This window comes from Scyliorhinus torazame, chromosome 13, assembly GCF_047496885.1.
Source record: "Scyliorhinus torazame isolate Kashiwa2021f chromosome 13, sScyTor2.1, whole genome shotgun sequence".
In the NCBI taxonomy this organism is placed as follows: Eukaryota; Metazoa; Chordata; class Chondrichthyes; order Carcharhiniformes; family Scyliorhinidae; genus Scyliorhinus; species Scyliorhinus torazame.
The window spans coordinates 227,139,957-227,160,469 of record NC_092719.1 but is presented as its reverse complement, the minus strand read 5'-3'; the positions used below and the strand labels follow the sequence as shown (position 1 = coordinate 227,160,469).

Below are 20,513 nucleotides of genomic sequence, written 5' to 3'. Positions count from 1 at the left end.
CCTCACAAACCTTACAGAGTTCTTTGAGAAGGTGACCAAACAGATGGATGAGGGTAAAGCAGTTGATGTGGTGTATATGGATTTCAGTAAAGCGTTTGATAAGGTTCCCCAAGGTAGGCTACTGCAGAAAATACAGAGGCATGGGATTCAGGGTGATTTAACAGTTTGGATCAGAAATTGGCTAGCTGGAAGAAGACAAAGGGTGGTGGTTGATGGGAAATGTTCAGACTGGAGTCCAGTTACTAGTGGTGTACCACAAGGATCTGTTTTGGGGCCACTGCTGTTTGTCATTTTTATAAATGACCTGGAGGAGGGCGTAGGATGGGTGAGTATATTTGCAGATGACACTAAAGTCGGTGGAATAGTGGACATGCGGAAGGACGTTACAAGTTACAGAGGGACATAAATAAGCTGCAGCGCTGGGCTGAGAGGTGGCAAATGGAGTTTAATGATGAAAAGTGTGAGGTGATTCATTTTGGAAGGAATAACAGGAAGACAGAGTACTGGGCTAATGATAAGATTCTTGGCAGTGTGGATGACCAGAGAGATCTCGGTGTCCATGTACATAGATCCCTGAAAGTTGCCACCCAGGTTGAGAGGGTTGTTAAGAAGGTGTATGGTGTGTTAGCTTTTATTGGTAGAGGGATTGAGTTTCGGAGCCATGAGGTCATGTTGCAGCTGTACAAAACTCTGGTACGGCCGCATTTGGAGTATTGCGTGCAATTCTGGTCGCCGCATTATAGGAAGGATGTGGGAGCATTGGAAAGGGTGCAGAGGAGATTTACCAGAATGTTGCCTGGTATGGAGGGAAGATCTTATGAGGAAAGGCTGAGGGACTTGAGGCTGTTTTCGTTAGAGAGAAGAAGGTTAAGAGGCGACTTAATTGAGGCATACAAGATGATCAGAGGATTGGATAGGGTGGACAGTGAGAGTCCTTTTTCCTCGGATGGTGATGTCGAGCACGGGGGGGACATAGCTTTAAATTGAGGGGAGATAGATATAAGGCAGATGTCAGAGGTAGGTTCTTTACTCAGAGAGTAGTAAGGGCGTGGAATGCCCTGCCTGCAACAGTAGTGGACTCGCCAACACCAAGGACATTCAAATGGTCATTGGACAGACATATGGACGATAAGGGAATAGTGTAGATGGGCTTTAGAGTGGTTTCACAGGTCGGCGCAACATCGAGGGCCGAAGGGCCTGTACTGCGCTGTAATGTTCTATATATCGGACTTACAGGCTTTTGTGAGCAAAGTACATGCCCTCGGCCCGCAGCGCACACGCCCTCGGCCACAACTTACAGTCTCTCGTAAAGCCGTAGTTCACAAATTAGAGGATTCGATACCCAGTGAATAAAAGCCTTTGGTTTCTCAGCCGTGTCCGATTTCCTACAAGTTGCTTCCAACTCGACTAATTTCCCGTTCTTATTCTGAAAAGTGAAAAAGAATGAAGTGAAACATTTTCTGTTGATTGGATCCACCAGTTTGAGGCTGTCCTGAAGGGTAAGACAGCCATGTCTAATAGCTTTAATTCTGAATGTTGGACTAACCCTTTTATGTAATTTATAACTAGCCTCAGGGCCAGCCAAGCTCCAATCTCACACAGTCTGGTTCTCCCACAGCAGTCACTGCACAGGAAGCCTGTGTGTGAGAGATGTGGATAAGATGCAGCATAAATATAGCTGATTACTGCACAGCCCATTGAGGCTGCAACATGGGAGCTAACAAAGCAGCAATAATAGGTTTCAGGATGAGTCTTGGCTCCTGGTTGGGAAATTGTGTTTTCAGATACTGCCTGTTGGTAGCGAATACTGACCTTGATAAGCTTCTGCACCGAGATGACAAAGCCAGCATGTCGAAGTCCAACTGACTGGTCAGGGGTCAGCCGTTTGTAACCTTTCTCCATCACCTGCACATTAAGCAAATGTATGTCAGCATCAATGGAAGCAGCAAAGAGGAGTCAGAACAACAAAGAGTAGTGAGGCCGTGGAATGCCCTACCTGCTACAGTAGTGAACTCGCCAACATTGAGGGCATTTAAAAGTTTATTGGATAAACATATGGATGATAATGGCATAGTGTAGGTTAGATGGCTTTTGTTTCGGTGCAACATCGTGGGCCGAAGGGCCTGTACTGCGCTGTATTGTTCTATGTTCTATGTTCTAACAGTAACACTGAGAACAGGGCCGGGAGAACCAGGGGTGCAGGGGACACAGGTCCCAAGAGTGCCGCTAACACAGGTTGCTGCTTGTAAAGTGCAATTAAAAGGAATGTTTGGCATGTGGAATACTGACTGGGGCACTCCCTCCTGCAGCACCGGAGAAGGAAATGCAACTTCACCAGGAGTCTTAGTAATTCACATATCTACGCCCAAGCTAGCTCCCTGTTCCGGTCACCAGAAGATCCGGAGGCTGGGTCAGGAAGCAGTAAAGGACCAATAAAATGAAAGGCTGTGAAGAAAGTCTTACCTCTCGGAAATCGGATTGTTCGATGTAGATGGTGGAAGTGATGGGCACCGTGTGGAATCCCTTACTTTCATCCGCTGGGAAGTTTGCAACAGAGACGTCAAGTGGCTGAGGGAAACAGACAACTTCATCAGGATAAGTGGCACAATGTTCACAAATGCACTGCCCAATGCACACACTCACCGCACCACCCGCGTAAAGACACACCGCCCCGCGTAAAGGCACACCGCCCCGCGTAAAGGCACACCGCCCCGCGTAAAGGCACACCGCCCCGCGTAAAGGCACACCGCCCCGCGTAAAGGCACACCGCCCCGCGTAAAGACACACCGCCCCGCGTAAAGACACACCGCCCCGCGTAAAGACACACCGCCCCGCGTAAAGACACACCGCCCCGCGTAAAGACACACCGCCCCGCGTAAAGACACACCGCCCCGCGTAAAGACACACCGCCCCGCGTAAAGACACACCGCCCCGCGTAAAGACACACCGCCCCGCGTAAAGACACACCGCCCCGCGTAAAGACACACCGCCCCGCGTAAAGACACACCGCCCCGCGTAAAGACACACCGCCCCGCGTAAAGACACCCCACCCCGCGTAAAGGCACCCCCCCCGCGTAAAGGCACACCGCCCCGCGTAAAGGCACACCGCCCCGCGTAAAGACACACCGCCCCGCGTAAAGAGACACCGCCCCGCGTAAAGACACACCCCCCGCGTAGACAGCCCCCCGCGCGTAGACACACCGACCCGTGGAAAGACACACCGACCCGCGGAAAGACACACCGCCCCGCGGAAAGACACACCGCCCCGCGGAAAGACACACCGCCCCGCGGAAAGACACACCGCCCCGCGGAAAGACACACCGCCCCGCGTAAAGACACACCGCCCCGCGTAAAGACACACCGCCCCGCGTAAAGACACACCGTTCCACGTAAAGACACACCGCCCCGCGTAAAGACACACCGCCCTGCGTAAAAACACACCGCCCCCGCGTAGAAACACACCGCCCCCACGAAAAACACACCACCCTGTTCCACGTGCATAAACTCACTGCACCTTCCTACATGGCACACACACCACTACCTACATAACTCACTGCCCCATGTACACACTCACCAACCTGGGCAGAAGCAACCACACTGCCCACACGCCTCATCGCCATGTGCAGAAAATCACTGCACCAACCCTCGCTTGGACTTACCAGACCGCCCAGTACACACTCACTGTCTCGCGTGCACGCTCACCGCCAGTATACACTATCACTGGCCCACGTGCACGCTCACCGCCCCATCTCTCGGGAGGTCCTACTCTGATGTTCAAGTTGCCAAGGAGGATCAACTAATTGCCTTTTGGGACTTATACCAAGGGTTACTCGAAGCTGTAGTAAAATTTCTCTCTGGACACGTCTGCAGCTTCCAGTTTTGGGGCCTACGCACAGAGGACTGCAGCGCATTGGTTCTGGGCTAGGATGAGTGAACGTTGTGAAGTGTTCGATTATCCCGCAAGGAGAGTCCAGAGACGGCCTATGGAGGTGGCCATTTTCTTCTGGTTTACCTTTCCAGAAGACAGTGTAAACGTCACTTTGATCCTTGAGATGGCCTTCCCCTGCCCACCAGGTCTTGCCGAGGGTGGCCAAGTCAAACATCTCGGGCTCCCGGGCAGCGATCGCAGAACACCGTTCCGGTCTGTCACTTTTGGGGTCGTCAATGAGGGTCCTGACATTCCAGATCCTAAACTTCACTCTGAGGGGAGGAAGATGCCTCTGCCGGAGCTCTGTGGGGTGGCTGTTGCACAGTGGCGACCACACGGGCTCGATGGAGCACGGCCTTGGTCCGGTGATAACAGGGTAAAGGTGACTGGAGAGCAGGCTCTGCTGTATGGACCTTGGACAAACAGGCACACAAACTCTGACCGTCCTCCTCTCTCCTTCTGAAAGTGCCTCTCTCCCTGTGATTCACAAAGTGCAGTGCAGCCACACGAGGCACAGGCCTCTCGTTGTTAATGGCCGCGTTGCTCCTTGAACATCATAAGATGTAGGATGAGTAGGCCATTCGGCCCATCACATCGGCTCCGACATTCAATGAGATCAGGGATGATCCACTTTCCCACTTTATCTCCAAAATCCGTGATTCCCGAGCTGAATAAAAATCCATCTATAAGATCAGTGCATAAGACAAGCTACGCACACACGCACACAACATTCTGGTTCTTGGCACAATTACTGTAACTGCAAAAGTGAAAATGGAGGAAACGCTGATTGAAATTTCCATTGTTTACAACCACTGCGGACAAAAATGCATTATTGTAACAACTTTTAATACTGAGGGTGTGACAGAGGGTGTTACCTGGTCAGGTGGGAAGTTTGTTATGGTAACTTTGAGTGGCTCGAGAACAGCCATTGCCCGGGGTGCTGTGTCGTTGAGAACATCTCGCACACACGACTCCAGCAGGTGTGGCTCCATCGTTGTCTGGGCAACCGTCACGCCAACCTGTGGGAGCGAGAGAGAAAATAACTGGAACCACCCAGGGAGACATCATTGCAGTGAGCTGGAGAGACAGATAGCACTCTGCTAAAAGATAGTTGAGGTATTACGTGCGATCAAAGTAAGAAGGAACGCAGCAAGGTCTAAACTAGATTTACTGTGTACATACGTGCTGGCATGGAATGTGGTAAATAGGGTTTGGGAGTTGCTGGTGCAGGGAGCCACTTGAGAATCTGATGTGTGGTGATGGGACGGCACTGTGGCACAGTGGCTAGCACTACTGCCTCACAACTCCAGGGCCCCAGGTTCGATTCCCCGCTGGGTCACTGTCTGTGCAGAGTCTGCACATTCTCCCATTGTCTGCGTGGGTTTACATAGATACTTAGATGATAGGAGCAGGAGGAGGCCTTTTGTCCCTTCGAGCTGCTCCGCCATTCATCACCATCATGGCTGATCATCCAACTCAATAGCCTAATCCTGCTTTCTCCCCCTAGCCTTTGATCCCATTCTCCCCAAGTGCGATATCCAGCCGCCTCTTGAATATATTCAAAGTTTTAGCATCAACTACTTCCTGTGGGAATGAATTCCACAGGCTCACCACTCTTTGTGTGAAGAAATGTCTCCTTATCTCTGTCCGAAATGGTTTACCCTGAATCCTCAGGCTGTGACCCCTGGTTCTGGACACACCCATCATTGGTAACATCTTCCCTGCATCTACCTTGTCCAGTCCTGTTATAATTTTATAAGTCTCTATGAGATCCCCCCTCATTCTTCTGAACTCCAGCGAGAACAATCCCAACCTGGTCAATCTCTCCTCATATGACAGTCCCGCCATCCCTGGAATCAGTCTGGTAAACCTTCGCTGCTCTCCCTCGAGAGCAAGAACATCCTTCCTCAGAGAAGGAGACCCAAACTGCCCACAATACTCCAGGTGTGGCCTCACCAAGGCCCTGTACAATTGCAGCAACACATCCCTGCTTCTATACTTGAAACCTCTCGCAATGAAGGCCAACATACCATTAGCCTTCTTTACCGCCTGCTGCACCTGCATGCTTACCTTCAGCGACTGGTGTACGAGGACACCCAGGTCCCGCTGCACACTCCCTTCTCCCAATTTACAACCCTCTTACCCCCTTTGCTTTTGTGCCAGACAGGAATGAACAGTTGCTGTAGTTCCTCCATGCGTTCCTTGAATGTTTGCCGTTGTCTATCCACTGTCATCCCTTTAAGTAACTCTCCCCAATCTATCAAGGCCAACTCAAGCCTCATATCCTCAGTTTCCTTTATTAGGATTCAGCACCCGAGTCTCCAAATCAACGACTTCACTCTCCATCTTGATAAAAGATTCTATCATGTTATGGTCGCTCATCCCCAAGGGGTCTCGTACAGCCAGATTGGCAATGATTCCCCTCTCATTACACAGTACCCAGTCTAAGATGGCCTGCTCTCTAGTTGGTTCCTCCACATATTGGTCAAGAAAATCATCCCGTATACATTCCAGGAATTCCTCCTCTACGGCATTGTGGCTAATTTGATTTGCCCAATCTCTGTGAAGATTAAAATCACCCATGATCACTGATATTCCCTTATTACATTGCAGACGGGGAGCACGGTAGCATTGTGGAGAGCACAATTGCTTCACAGCTCCAGGGTCCCAGGTTCGATTCCGGCTTGGATCACTGTCTGTGAGGAGTCTGCACATCCTCCCCGTGTGTGCGTGGGTTTCCTCCGGGTGCTCCGGTTTCCTCCCACAGTCCAAAGATGTGCAGGTTAGGTGGATTGGCCATGATAAATTGCCCTTAGTGTCCAAAATTGCCCTTAGTGTTGGGTGGGGTTGCTGGGTTGTGGGGATAGGGTGGAGGTGTTGACCTTGGGTAGGGTGCTCTTTCCAAGAGCCGGTGCAGACTCGACGGGCCGAATGGCCTCCTTCTACACTGTAAATTCTATGATCTATGATCACTAATTTCTTGTTTAATGCCATTCCCAACCTCACCACTGCAGTTTGGGGTCTGTATATGACACCCACTAATGTTTTTTGTCCCTTGGTATTTCTCAACTCTACCCAAACAGATTCCACATTTCTCACTACTGTGTTAATTTCCTCTTTAACCAGCAGTGCCACACCACCACCTTTTCTTTTATGCCTGTCCTTCCTAAATAAAGAGAACCCTGGGACATTCAGTTCCCATCCCTGTTCACCCTGCAGCCATGTCTCTGTAATCCCAATGATATCATACCTATTTATATCTATCTGCGCGATTATCATCCACTTTATTGCAAATGCACAGAGCCTTTAAAAGTTTGTCTTTTTCACAATGTTTGTCTTGCTCCCAATATTTTTCTCCACTGCCCTGTTTGAATTTTCCCCTTGGTTTCTCCACCTATCACTTTTCTTATTCACTTTTCTACCTTTTGCATTTGTCCTTGCTCCCTCTTTCTCTGACTCCTTTCCGGGTGCTCCGGTTTCCTCCCACAAGTCCAAAGATGTGAAGAATAGGTGGGGTTACGGGAATAGAGGGGGGGGGGGGGGGCAGGCGTGGTCTTTCAGAGCTTCATACTGCACTGTGGGGCTTCTATGATAAATATTCCTGTACTGGGTGTGCAGGAAAGACAGGGCAGAAAAGAAAGACGGACGGGTTGCAAAATTATGGGGAACATTACATTGCTGGACAGAGAGGATGACTTCAAGGATAGAATATATTTGGCGACAGAAAATAAACAATAGATGTACCATCACATTGCTGGGTGCATTTTATATAACACCAACTGGAGCGAAAGATACAGAGTAATACATTTTCAAGAAAATTATAGAGAGGCAGAAAAACTATAGTAGAGTTGTAATAAAAGTGGGGTATGCTGGATAAACTCAACAATCTCAGGCTAAAGGGACGATCCTTTAAAACAGAGATGAGGAGGAATTTCTTCAGCCAGAGGTGGTGAATCTGTGGAACTCTTTGCCGCAGATCAGGGGCTGTTTAGCACAGGGCTAAATCGCTGGATTTGAAAGCAAACCAAGGCAGGCCAGCAGCACGGTTCGATTCCCGTAACAGCCTCCCCGAACAGGCGCCGGAATGTGGCGACTAGGGGCTTTTCACAGTAACTTCATTGAAGCCTACTTGTGACAATAAGCGATTTTCATTCAGAAGGCGGTGGAGGCCAAATCACTGAGTGTCGTTAAGACAGAGATAGATAGATTCTTGATTAATAAGGGTATCAGGGACTTCCGGGTGTGGCGATGACCAGCTGAGTCGCACGTTTCGGCAGCTCCCGGTGGAACGGACTTTTGGGCTCTTAATAAGAGCCCCAACGGCAATTTTAACGGCTAAAAGTACTGTGCGGTGAACAAGAAGGGAATCCCCCTGGATACGGATGAAAAAAGGAGAGGAAGGTGGCCGGATTGCGGTGGATCCTTTAGAGCAGCGGCAAGGAAGGCAAGCAAAAACCAAGATGGCATCAGAAGGTGGCAGTTTAATATGGGGCCCTGAGCAACACGAGTTTTTGAAACGCTGCGTGGAAGAGCTCAAAAAGGAAATGAAGAAGGAGCTGTTGGCCCCGATATTACAGGCGATCGAAGGGATAAAGGAGGAGCAAAAGACCCAGGAGCGGGAGCTTCGGGTCGTGAAGGCAAAGGCTGCCGAGAATGAGGACGACATACAGGGCCTGGTGGTGAAGACGGAGATGCACGAGGCACACCATAAACGATGTGTGGAAAGGCTGGAGGCGCTGGAGAACAACGCGAGGAGGAACAACCTAAGGATTCTTGGTCTTCCTGAAGGTGCGGAGGGAGCGGACGTCGGGGCATATGTGAGCACGATGCTGCACTCGTTAATGGGAGTGGAGGCCCCGGCGGGTCCGCTGGAGGTGGAGGGAGCATACCGAGTGATGGCGCGAGGCCCGAGAGCAGGAGAAATTCCTAGAGCCATGGTGGTGAGATTCCTCCGTTTTAAGGATAGAGAGATGGTCCTTAGATGGGCAAAGAAAACTCGGAGCAGTAAGTGGGAGAACGCGGTGATGCGCGTATACCAAGACTGGAGTGCGGAGGTGGCGAGAAGGAGGGCGAGCTTTAATCGGGCCAAGGCGGTGCTTCACAAAAAGAAGATAAAATTCGGAATGCTGCAACCGGCAAGACTGTGGGTCACATATCAAGGGAGGCACCACGACTTAGAGACGGCGGATGAGGCGTGGACTTTTATCGTGGAAGAAAAATTGGAATGAGCGGGTTATTAAAAAAAGAACGTTTGAAACAAAGTGGTGGGGCGAGTATGGGGGGCGAAGAGGGGGGTAAAAAGGGGGGAAAGAGGAGTTTTATGTTATTAATCCTGCGATGTGGTAACTTTTCTCTCTTCCACAGGAGGTGATGGGGGGAGGAAAGGAGTGGAGGAGATGGGGCGTTGGCCATAGGGGGCGGGGCCAAGGGGGAAGCGCGGGCTCGGTTCCTGCGCTATGATAATCATGGCGGGAATAGGGAAGCAGGAAGGAGGGGGCGAGCCGAGGTCACGGGGGGAAGCCGAGGTCGGCCAGAGTTTGCTGACTTCTGGGAGCAACATGGGGGGTGTAACTACGCTAGTGGGGGATCTAGCGGGGGGGGGGGGGGGGGTGGGAGGGGGGAATTATTGGGCTGCTGCTGCTGGGGAGAGGGGGGAGCTGGCATGGGGTGGGATGGGCGGGGGGGCACCGCCTGGGGGGGACACAGCTGCGTGGGAACCGGGTGAGGAGCTGGAAAAAGGGGATGGCTAATCGACAAGGGGGGGGGGTAAAAAGCCCCCCAACCCGGCTGATCACGTGGAACGTGAGAGGGCTGAACGGGCCGATAAAGAGGGCACGGGTACTCGCACACCTTAAGAAACTTAAGGCAGACGTGGTTATGTTACAGGAAACGCACTTGAAACTGATAGACCAGGTGAGACTACGCAAAGGTTGGGTGGGGCAGGTGTTCCATTCGGGGCTAGATGCGAAAAACAGGGGGGTGGCTATATTAGTGGGGAAGCGGGTAATGTTTGAGGCAAAGACTATAGTGGAGGATAACGGGGGCAGATACGTGATGGTGAGTGGCAAACTACAGGGGGAGACGGTGGTTTTGGTAAACGTATATGCCCCGAACTGGGATGATGCCAATTTTATGAGGCGTATGCTAGGACGCATCCCGGACCTAGAGGTGGGAAAGTTGATAATGGGGGGAGATTTCAATACGGTGTTGGAACCAGGGCTGGACAGGTCGAGGTCCAGGACTGGAAGGAGGCCGGCAGCAGCCAAGGTGCTTAAAGATTTTATGGAGCAGATGGGAGGAGTAGACCCGTGGAGATTTAGCAGACCTAGGAGTAAGGAGTTTTCGTTTTTCTCCTATGTCCACAAAGTCTATTCGCAAATAGACTTTTTTGTTTTGGGAAGGGCGTTGATCCCGAAGGTGAGGGGAACGGAGTATACGGCTATAGCCATTTCGGATCACGCTCCACATTGGGTGGACTTGGAGATAGGGGAGGAAACAGAAGGGCGCCCACCCTGGAGAATGGACATGGGACTAATGGCAGATGAGGGGGTGTGTCTACGGGTGAGGGGGTGCATTGAAAAGTACTTGGAACTCAATGATAATGGGGAGGTCCAGGTGGGAGTGGTCTGGGAGGCGCTGAAGGCAGTGGTTAGAGGGGAGCTGATATCAATAAGGGCACATAAAGGAAAGCAGGAGAGTAGGGAACGGGAGCGGTTGCTGCAAGAACTTCGGAGGGTGGACAGGCAATATGTGGAGGCACCGGAGGAGGGACTGTACAGGGAAAGGCAAAGGCGACACGTAGAATTTGACTTGCTGACAACGGGTACTGCAGAGGCACAGTGGAGGAAGGCACAGGGTGTACAGTACGAATATGGGGAGAAGGCGAGCAGGTTGCTGGCCCACCAATTGAGGAAAAGGGGAGCAGCGAGGGAAATAGGGGGAGTGAGGGATGAGGAAGGAGAGATGGAGCGGGGAGCGGAGAGAGTGAATGGAGTGTTCAAGGCATTTTATAAAAAATTATACGAAGCTCAAACCCCGGATGGGAGGGAGAGAATGATGGGCTTTCTGGACCGGCTGGAATTTCCCAAGGTGGAGGAGCAGGAAAGGGTGGGACTGGGAGCACAGATTGAAATAGAGGAAGTAGTGAAAGGAATTAGGAGCATGCAGGCGGGGAAGGCTCCGGGACCGGATGGATTCCCAGTTGAATTTTACAGGAAATATGTGGACTTGCTCGCCCCGCTACTGATGAGGACCTTTAATGAGGCAAAGGAAAGGGGACAGCTGCCCCCGACTATGTCTGAGGCAACGATATCGCTTCTCCTAAAGAAGGAAAAGGACCCGCTACAATGCGGGTCCTATCGACCTATTTCCCTCCTAAATGTAGACGCTAAGATTCTGGCCAACGTAATGGCAATGAGAATAGAGGATTGTGTCCCGAGGGTGGTCCATGAGGACCAAACTGGGTTTGTGAAGGGGAGACAGCTGAATACGAATATACGGAGGCTGCTAGGGGTAATGATGATGCCCCCACCAGAGGGGGAAGCGGAGATAGTGGTGGCGATTGATGCCGAGAAAGCATTTGATAGAGTGGAGTGGGATTATCTGTGGGAGGTGCTGAGGAGATTTGGTTTTGGAGATGAGTATGTTGGATGGGTGCAGCTGTTGTATAGGGCCCCAGTGGCGAGTGTGGTCACGAATGGACGGGGATCTGCATACTTTCGGCTCCATAGAGGGACAAGGCAGGGATGCCCTCTGTCCCCATTATTGTTTGCACTGGCGATCGAGCCCCTGGCAATAGCATTGAGGGGTTCCAAGAAGTGGAGGGGAGTACTTAGAGGAGGAGAAGAACACCGGGTATCTCTGTATGCGGATGATTTGTTGTTATATGTAGCGGACCCGGCGGAGGGGATGCCAGAGATAATGTGGACACTTCGGGAGTTTGGAGAATTCTCAGGATATAAACTGAACATGGGGAAAAGTGAGTTGTTTGTGGTGCATCCAGGGGAGCAGAGCAGAGAAATAGAGGACCTACCGTTGAGGAAGGTAACAAGGGACCTTCGTTACTTGGGGCTCCAGATAGCCAAGAATTGGGGTACATTGCATAGGTTAAATTTAACGCGATTGGTGGAACAAATGGAGGAGGACTTCAAGAGATGGGACATGGTATCCCTGTCATTGGCAGGGAGGGTGCAGGCGGTTAAAATGGTAGTCCTCCCGAGATTCCTCTTTGTGTTTCAGTGTCTCCCAGTGGTGATCACGAAGGCTTTTTTCAAAAGGATCGAAAAGAGTATCATGAGTTTTGTGTGGGCCGGGAAGACCCCGAGAGTGAGGAAGGGATTCTTACAGCGTAGTAGGGATAGGGGGGGCTGGCACTACCGAGCCTAAGTGAGTACTACTCGGCCGCCAATATCTCAATGGTGAGTAAGTGGATGGGAGAAGAGGAGGGAGCGGCGTGGAAGAGATTGGAGAGGGCGTCCTGTAGGGGGACTAGCCTACAAGCTATGGTGACGGCCCCATTGCCGTTCTCACTGAAGAAATACACCACAAGCCCGGTGGTGGTGGCGACTTTGAAAATTTGGGGACAGTGGAGACGGCATAGGGGAAAGGCGGGAGCCTTGGTGGGGTCCCCGATAAGAAATAACCATAGGTTTGCCCCGGGGAGAATGGATGGGGGATTTGGAATATGGCAAAGAGCAGGAGTAACGCAACTGAAAGATCTGTTTGTGGATGGGAAGTTCGCAAGTCTGGGAGCGCTGACCGAGAAATATGGGTTGCCCCAAGGGAATGCATTCCGGTATATGCAACTGGGGGCTTTTGCGAGACAACAGGTGAGGGAATTCCCGCAGCTCCCGACGCATGAGGTGCAGGACAGAGCGATCTCAAAGACATGGGTGGGGGACGGTAAGGTGTCAGATATATATATAGGGAAATGAGGGACGAGGGGGAGATTATGGTAGATGAGCTGAAAGGGAAATGGGAAGAGCTGGGGGAGGAGATTGAGGAGGGGCTGTGGGCGGATGCCCTAAGTAGGGTAAACTCATCGTCCTCGTGTGCCAGGCTAAGCCTGATTCAATTTAAGGTGTTACACAGGGCGCATATGACTGGAGCACGGCTCAGTAAATTTTTTGGGGTAGAGGATAGGTGTGCGAGATGCTAGAGAAGCCCAGCGAATCACACCCACATGTTCTGGTCATGTCCGGCACTACAGGGGTTCTGGGTGGGGGTGACAAAGGTGCTTTCGAAAGTAGTGGGGGTCCAGGTCGGACCAAGCTGGGGGTTGGCTATATTTGGGGTTGCAGAAGAGCCGGGAGTGCAGGAGGCGAGAGAGGCCGATGTTTTGGCCTTTGCGTCCCTAGTAGCCCGGCGCAGGATACTGTTGATGTGGAAGGAAGCCAAGCCCCCGGGGGTGGAGACCTGGATAAATGACATGGCAGGGTTCATAAAGCTGGAACGGATTAAGTTCGTCCTAAGGGGATCGGCTCAAGGGTTCACCAGGCGGTGGCAACCGTTCGTCGAATACCTCACAGAAAGATAGAGGGAATGGAAAAGAAGACGGCAGCAGCAGCAGCCCAGGGGGTGTGGGGGGGGGGGGGGGGGGGGGGAGAGGGGGGGAGGAACCAGAAGGACTCTCAGGGTTGTTAATATATATGTATAATATGTATAGGTCGTTGCTATAAATAATTGTATATTGGACTGTTAAATCATATTTTTGGAGAGTGTTTATCTGAGACAAGGCAGTTGCCATTTAGTTTTAGTTTTCGTTATATATTATTTATTCTTTGTTTATAAAACAGGTCATTGTTATTTATACTGTTATATTATTGTGTAAAGGATACACAATGTACTGTGATGGTTGACCAAAAATTTTCAATAAAATATTTTTTAAAAAAAAATAAGGGTATCAGGGGTTATAGGGAGAAGGCAGGAGAATGGGGATGCGAAAAATATCAGCCATGAATGAATGGAGGAGCAGACACCATGGGCCGAGTGGCCTAATTTTGCTCCTATGTCTTATGGTCTGGCAGCATCTGTGCAGAGAGAAACAGGGTTAACATGGAGTCCATATGACTTCTTCAGAGTTGAAGAGGCGAAGTAATGCGATGGATTATATCGTCGGAGAGGGGGTGGTGAAGATGGGGCAGAATAGAAGATCAGGGATAAGTAAGGAGCGATTGACAAAGATGTTATGGACACAAGGCAAAGGTACTGTTAATGGTGGCATTAAAGACTAAAGAAAGTGCTAATAGCAGCATAAAGATAGCGGAATGTGTTAATAGGAGAACAAAGGCCAATGCTTAGTGAAAGTAAAACTAAAGAACAAGTGACAGATGAGATGGCTGTGTGAGGGAGGGGGAACGTGATTTACACTGGCGCAAACAAAGAAAACAAAAAACGAAACGGGGGTCAAGATGTAGGGGAACGGTCAGTCTAAAGTCGATGAATTGAATGCCAAGTCCAGATGGCTGTAACGTGTCTAATCGAAAGATGAGATGCTGCTGCTCCTGTTTACGTTGGGCTTCAGTGGAGCACTGCAGCAGGCCAAGGACGGATATGAGGGCACGAGAGCAAGATGATGAGTTGAAGTAGCAAGTGTCCGGAAGGTTGGGGTCATGCTTGCAGACTGGGTAACGGTGTTCCACAAAGCAGTCACCCAGTCTGTGTGCGCTCTCCCCAATGTTATCTAACCTGCTGACAAGCACAGTGCGTAGTGACCTCCACTTCCGCTTGCCTCCCCCTGAACCATGACCCCAACACGGAGCATGAAGCCATTGTTTCCAGGACGGTCACTGACCTCACGCCTCTAGAGATCTTTCCTCCACAACTTCTGATCTGACAGTCCCCCACCCCCACACAGCCCGTTTCGACCTTCTCCCCAAAATCCACAAACAGGGCTGTCTAGGTAGAGCCATCGTATCAGTCTGCTCTTGTCCCACTGAACTCATTTCTTTATATCTCGACTCAATTCTCACTCCCCTTCACCAATCCCTTCCCACCTCCATTCAGATTCCCTACGCCACACAAACAATTTCCAGTTTCCCGCCCCTAATCTAGGGCAAAACTAACAGAGCTCCTCCCAAGAGCTGCAGACTGTACCCGTAACAATTTCCCCAGGGTAGCACAGTCTGTGATTCTCAACAATATTCAGCCTTCTGTGCATAAAACCAGGTGAAGTAATCCATTGTTATAAAGGGATACGTAGGCAGAGTATTCAATGTCACATGGAGCATCTCACCTTAGCACAAAAGTTGTTGATTGCCTCTGGGGGGAATCCTCTCCTGCGAAGGGCAGTAAGTGTAAACAGACGGGGATCATCCCAGTCCCTGCAGGCAGAGAGAGAAAAAAATCAACTAACAGGAATCGAGAAAACAAAGACGCAAAAAGCATGGATGTGACCGGAACAGCGGTACACTAATCATCTCTGCAAACTGGCTCTTCCACCACTCAATTAGACCATGTGTTGTTTGTTCAGAGGATGTGAGGGTCAGAAGGCCAGTATCTGTGAGGGTCAGAAGGCCAGTATCTGAGGGTCAGAAGGCCAGTATCTGTGAGGGTCAGAAGGCCAGTATCTGTGAGGGTCAGAAGGCCAGCATTTGTTTATCCCCAATTCCCTCGAGAGGATGGTAGTGAGCCACCTGCTTAAACTGCTGCAGTCCATGTTGTGTAGGTACACCCACTGTGCTGTTAGGGAGATTTTTATTTATTTTTAAAAATAATTTTTATTAAAGGTTTTCATAAAATATCAATAACAAAATGAGAAAGAAAAAAGAACCCAACAGGGTTAAGTATAAAACACAATCTAAAAAAGCAACCCCCCAAACCGCTCCCCCGTACCTAAATAATAAATTAACATTAACATCCCGACTTAACACAACAGGTGTATACACCCCCTCAGACCCTCCAGTGTAAATAACATAAACAAAAATAAAGTAAACCTCCCCACCCCCCCAGCTGCTGCTGCCATTGACCAATGTCTATCGTTCTGCCAGAAAGTCTAAGAACAGTTGCCACCGCCTAAAGAACCCTTGTACCGACCCTCTCAAGGCAAATTTCACCCTCTCCAATTTAATGAACCCTGCCATATCGCTGATCCAGGATTCCACACTTGGGGGCCTCGCATCTTTCCACTGAAGGAGAATCCTTCGCCGGGCTACCAGGGATGCAAAGGCCAGAATTCCTGCCTCTTTCGCCTCCTGCACACCCGGCTCCTCTGCCACCCCAAATATTGCGAGCCCCCAGCCGGTCTGACCCTGGATCCTACCACCCTCGACACCGTCCTCACTACGCCCTTCCAAAACTCCTCCAGCGTTGGGCATGCCCAGAACATATGGGTGTGATTTGCTGGGCTCCCTGAGCACCTAACACACCTGTCCTCACCCCCAAAGAACCGGCTCATCCTTGTCCTGGTCATGTGTGCCCTGTGCAGCACCTTAAACTGTATGAGGCTGAGCCTTGCGCACGAAGAGGAAGAATTCACCCTCCCTAGGGCATCTGCCCACATCCCCTCTTCGATCTCCGAAATGGCTATTGCCGAATACTCAGTATCCTCTACTCTCGCCATCGATTCGAGAATAAGCGTTATGGACATGTGAGAAGAATGAAAATTCCCTAGCCCCCGGCCTTGCAAATCTCCAAGGGTCCACCCCTCCCATTTGGTCCATAAATCCCCTCAACACTCTAGCCGCCGCCGGCTTCCTGCCAGTCCTAACCTGGAGCGATCCAGTGCCGGATCCAACACCGTGTTAAAGTCTCCCCCCATTATCAGGCCTCCCACTTCCAAGTCTGGGATCCGACCCAACATACGCCGCATAAAACCCGCATCGTCCCAGTTCGGAGCATACACAGTGACCAGTACCACCCTCTCTCCCTGCATCTTACCACTTACCATTATGTACCTACCGCCATTATCTGCCACAATGCTCGACGCCTCGAATGACACCTTCTTTCCCACCAAGATCGCCACCCCTCGATTTTTGACATCTAGCCCCGAGTGAAACACCTGACCTACCCACCCTTTCCTCAGTCTTACCTGGTCTGCCACCTTCAGGTGTGTCTCCTGGAGCATAACCACATCCGCCTTAAGCCCCTTCAGGTGCGCGAACACGCGGGCCCGCTTAACCGGTCCATTCAGTCCCCTTACACTCCCAGGTGATCAGCCGGATCAGGGGGCTACCCGCCCCCCTCCCCCGCCGACTAGCCATGACCCCCCCTCGGCCAACCACGCGCCCACACCCGGCCCGTTCCCCACAGCAGCATACCCCCGTCTCGACCCCCCCACTCGCTCCAGCTCCTCCTTGACCTTAGCAGCAGCAACTCAATTCCCCCCCCCCCCCCCCCCACCCAGGACCCATCCTAGCTGGTTTACTCCCCCCATTGCACTCCCGCAAGTCAGCTGACTCCTGCTGACCCCGGCCACTCCCGCCTCCCCTTCGACTCCCCCCATTGTGTGGCACACCCTCCTCTCCCGCTCCCCCTCCCCCCTCCGTTCTAAGAGCGGGAAACAATCCTCGCTTCCCCGCCCCGCACCCCCCCCCCCCCCCAGTCTTCGGCGCGGGGAAAAAAGCCCGTGCTCTCCACCTACCAGGCCTCACCACCAACCAAAATAGTGCCCAACCCGCCCCAACCACCCTCCCCAACCCGAAAGAGAAAAACAGAGAAAAAGAAACCCAAAACAATGCAAAGGCCCCCCCCCCCCCCCCCGCGAACCAAAAATAGGCATAACATATCCACGCAGTCCCCAATTGCCCATCTCGACCCTCAGTCTGTGTCCAGCTTCTCGGCCTGAACAAAGGCCCACGCCTCCTCCGGAGACTCAAAATAATGGTGCAGGTCCTTGTAGGTGACCCACAGTCGCGCCGGCTGCAACATGCCAAACTTCACCCCCTTCCTGTGCAGCACCGCCTTCGCTCGATTGTACCCGGCCCTCCTCTTCGCCACCTCCGCACTCCAGTCCTGATATATCCGAACCTCCGCGTTCTCCCACCTGCTGCTCCTCTCCTTCTTGGCCCACCTGAGCACACACTCCCGATCGGCAAACCGATGGAACCGCACCAGCACCGCCCGCGGAGGCCCATTAGCCTTGGGCCTCCTCGCCAACACTCTATGGGCCCCTTCCAGCTCCAGGGGCCCCTGGAAGGACCCCGGTCCCATCAGCGAGTTCAACATGGTGACCACATAGGCCCCCATGTCCGGCCCCTCCGGGAGGCCCAGAATCTGCAGATTCTTCCGCCTCGACCGATTCTCCATCTCCTCGAACCGCTCCTGCCATTTCTTGTGGAGCGCCTCGTGCGCCTCCACCTTTACTGCCAGGCCTAAGATCTCGTCCTCATTGTCAGAGATCTTTTGTCGAGCCTCTCGGATCGCCACCCCCTGGGCCGTCTGTGTCTCCAGCAGCCTATCAATAGAAGCCTTCATCGGCTCTAGCAGGTCCGTTTTAATCTCTCTGAGGCAGCGCTGGATACCCTCCTGTTGCTCCTCCGCCCACTGCCTCCACGCTGCCTGGTCTCCGCCCGCCGCCATTTTGTCCTTCTTCCCTCCCTTCTTCTGTTCCACCACCACCTTTTTTGTCGCCCCGCTCTTAGTTAAAGCCATATACTGACGGGGAGCTATTATTAACTCCTTCCCACACTGGGAAACGTCGAAAAAGTGCCCTTGGGGGCCCTGAAAAGAGCCCAAAAGTCCGTTTTTGCAGGAGCCGCCGAATGTGCGACTTAGCTCCGCATAGCCGCAACCGGAAGTCTCGAGAGGGAATCCTTTTCGCAGTGTTCGCTTCACCAATCTGCCCCAAAACGTCTGTGAAAACTCCTGAAAAAGGTCTGAGAGTAAGTTCCAGACGAGAGCTGCCGAACACGCGACCTACTCCTCCATGGCCGCCACCGGAAGCCTCGTCCCCGCTTCTTCAATGGCCTTGGTAGATCTCTTCACAGTTGTTCCCTCTGCTGCTAGAATTCACCTTTATTAGAGGCCCTCAAGTCAGGTTGCAGCTTTAAGCTTGCCCTTCCCCCGCCTGCATGCTGGAAGAGGCTCCTCTTTCCCCTGCAGTTACAGACAAATCTTTTACTGTTTCTGCCGGGTCTGGTAACCAAAAGACGTAACATTCCTGGGGGACACTGTCAGAGGAATGTTACAGTCTTCTTCCCACACCGGGAAATGTCAAACAAATGCCGTGGGGGCCCTGTAAAAGAGCCCAAAAGTCCATTCCAAGCGGGAGCTACCGAATATGCGACCTAGCTCTGCATAGCCGCACCCGGAAGTCCGTTAGGGAGATTTATAACAATGTCAGAAGCTGGGTGGCCCTGGTAGCCCCCAAACTGAGCATTGGTGAGTAGCTATCGCTGAGTAAGTACCATTTGATGACACCTTTATGAAACCTTCCATCACTAAGCTGATTGAGATGGCAGTGTGCTAATTGGCTGGGTTGGACTACCTGGGCAATTTTCCATATAGTATCAGTATTGTTGCTGCACTGGAGCAGTTCAGCTGGTGGTGCAGTTAGTTCTGGAGACAAGGCTTTAATACTACACCCATAATGCTGGCCTATAACCTTTGTTGTATCCAAAACCTACAATCGATTTTTGATATCACTTGGGAGAGAATTGTGATGAATGGGACCTCTGGAGGAGGTGGATCATTGATGTGGCATTTCTGGCTGAAGATTGTTGCAAATGCTTCATTCTTGTCTCATGCTGGGCTTTCCCGCAGCATGGAGGATCGGGATATTTGTGAAGCTTCGTCCTCTGGTTAGTTGTTTGATTGTCCACCACTATTCATCACTGGATGTGGCAGGACTGCAGGGCATTGACCTGACCTATTGGTTGTGGGATCACTTAGCTCTGTCTACCGCATGCTGCTTATGCTGTTTAGCACACAAGTACTTCCATGTTGTAGCTTCATCAAGTCAACACCTCATTTTTAGGTGTGCCTGATGCTACTCCTGGTATACCCTCCTGCATTCTCCATTGAACCAGGATTGATAGTAATGTTAGAGTGTGGGATATGGCAGGCCATGGGGGTACTGAATGTGGTTGAATACAATGCTGCTGTTGTTGATGGCCTACAGCCCCTCATGGATGCCCAGCTTCGAGTTGCTGGATCTGTTCCGAATCTGCTCATTTAGCACATGGTCATGCCACACAGCACGGTGCGGTAACCTGAACCCAAAGACAGGACTGTATCTCCACAATGTCTGTGCTACAATCATTTTAACCAATCCGGTCATGGGTATATTCCTCTGTAATAGGTTGACAGGTAGATTGGCGAAGGACGCAATGGTGTTCTCATCACCTGCTGCAGTCCCAGTCTGGATACATTTTGTCCACTGTCCATGTTACCCTCCGTGCGTCTTCCAAGCGGTTACTGATATGGTGGAGTGCTGATTCATCAGTTGAAGGGGGGGGTGGAAGGCCCAAGTTTCTTTGCTTATGTTTGACCGAATGCAGTGAGCTTCAGAATAATAATAATCTTCATTACTGTCACAAGTAGGCTTACATTAACACTGCAATGAAGTTACTGTGAAAATCCCCTAGTCACCACATTCCGGTGCCTGTTCGGGTACACTGAAGGAGAATTCAGAATGTCCAATTCACCT

The 20,513-nt window shown here is 51.4% G+C and overlaps 1 protein-coding gene across 4 annotated transcripts in view; it reads right to left on the bottom strand.

Annotated features, from left to right (window-relative positions):
- qars1 (glutaminyl-tRNA synthetase 1) overlaps nt 1–20,513 on the bottom strand; it is a 120,441-nt gene that overhangs the window by 17,483 nt on the left and 82,445 nt on the right. For all 4 annotated transcript variants that reach the window (XM_072473119.1, XM_072473121.1, XM_072473120.1 and 1 more), the window contains exons 17-21: nt 15,162–15,249; nt 4,804–4,947; nt 2,464–2,568; nt 1,813–1,905; nt 1,299–1,426 (exon numbers count right to left, since the gene is read on the bottom strand). In XM_072473119.1, the coding sequence (XP_072329220.1) occupies nt 1,299–1,426; nt 1,813–1,905; nt 2,464–2,568; nt 4,804–4,947; nt 15,162–15,249 (558 nt within the window). The remainder of the gene's footprint in view (nt 1–1,298; nt 1,427–1,812; nt 1,906–2,463; nt 2,569–4,803; nt 4,948–15,161; nt 15,250–20,513) is intronic.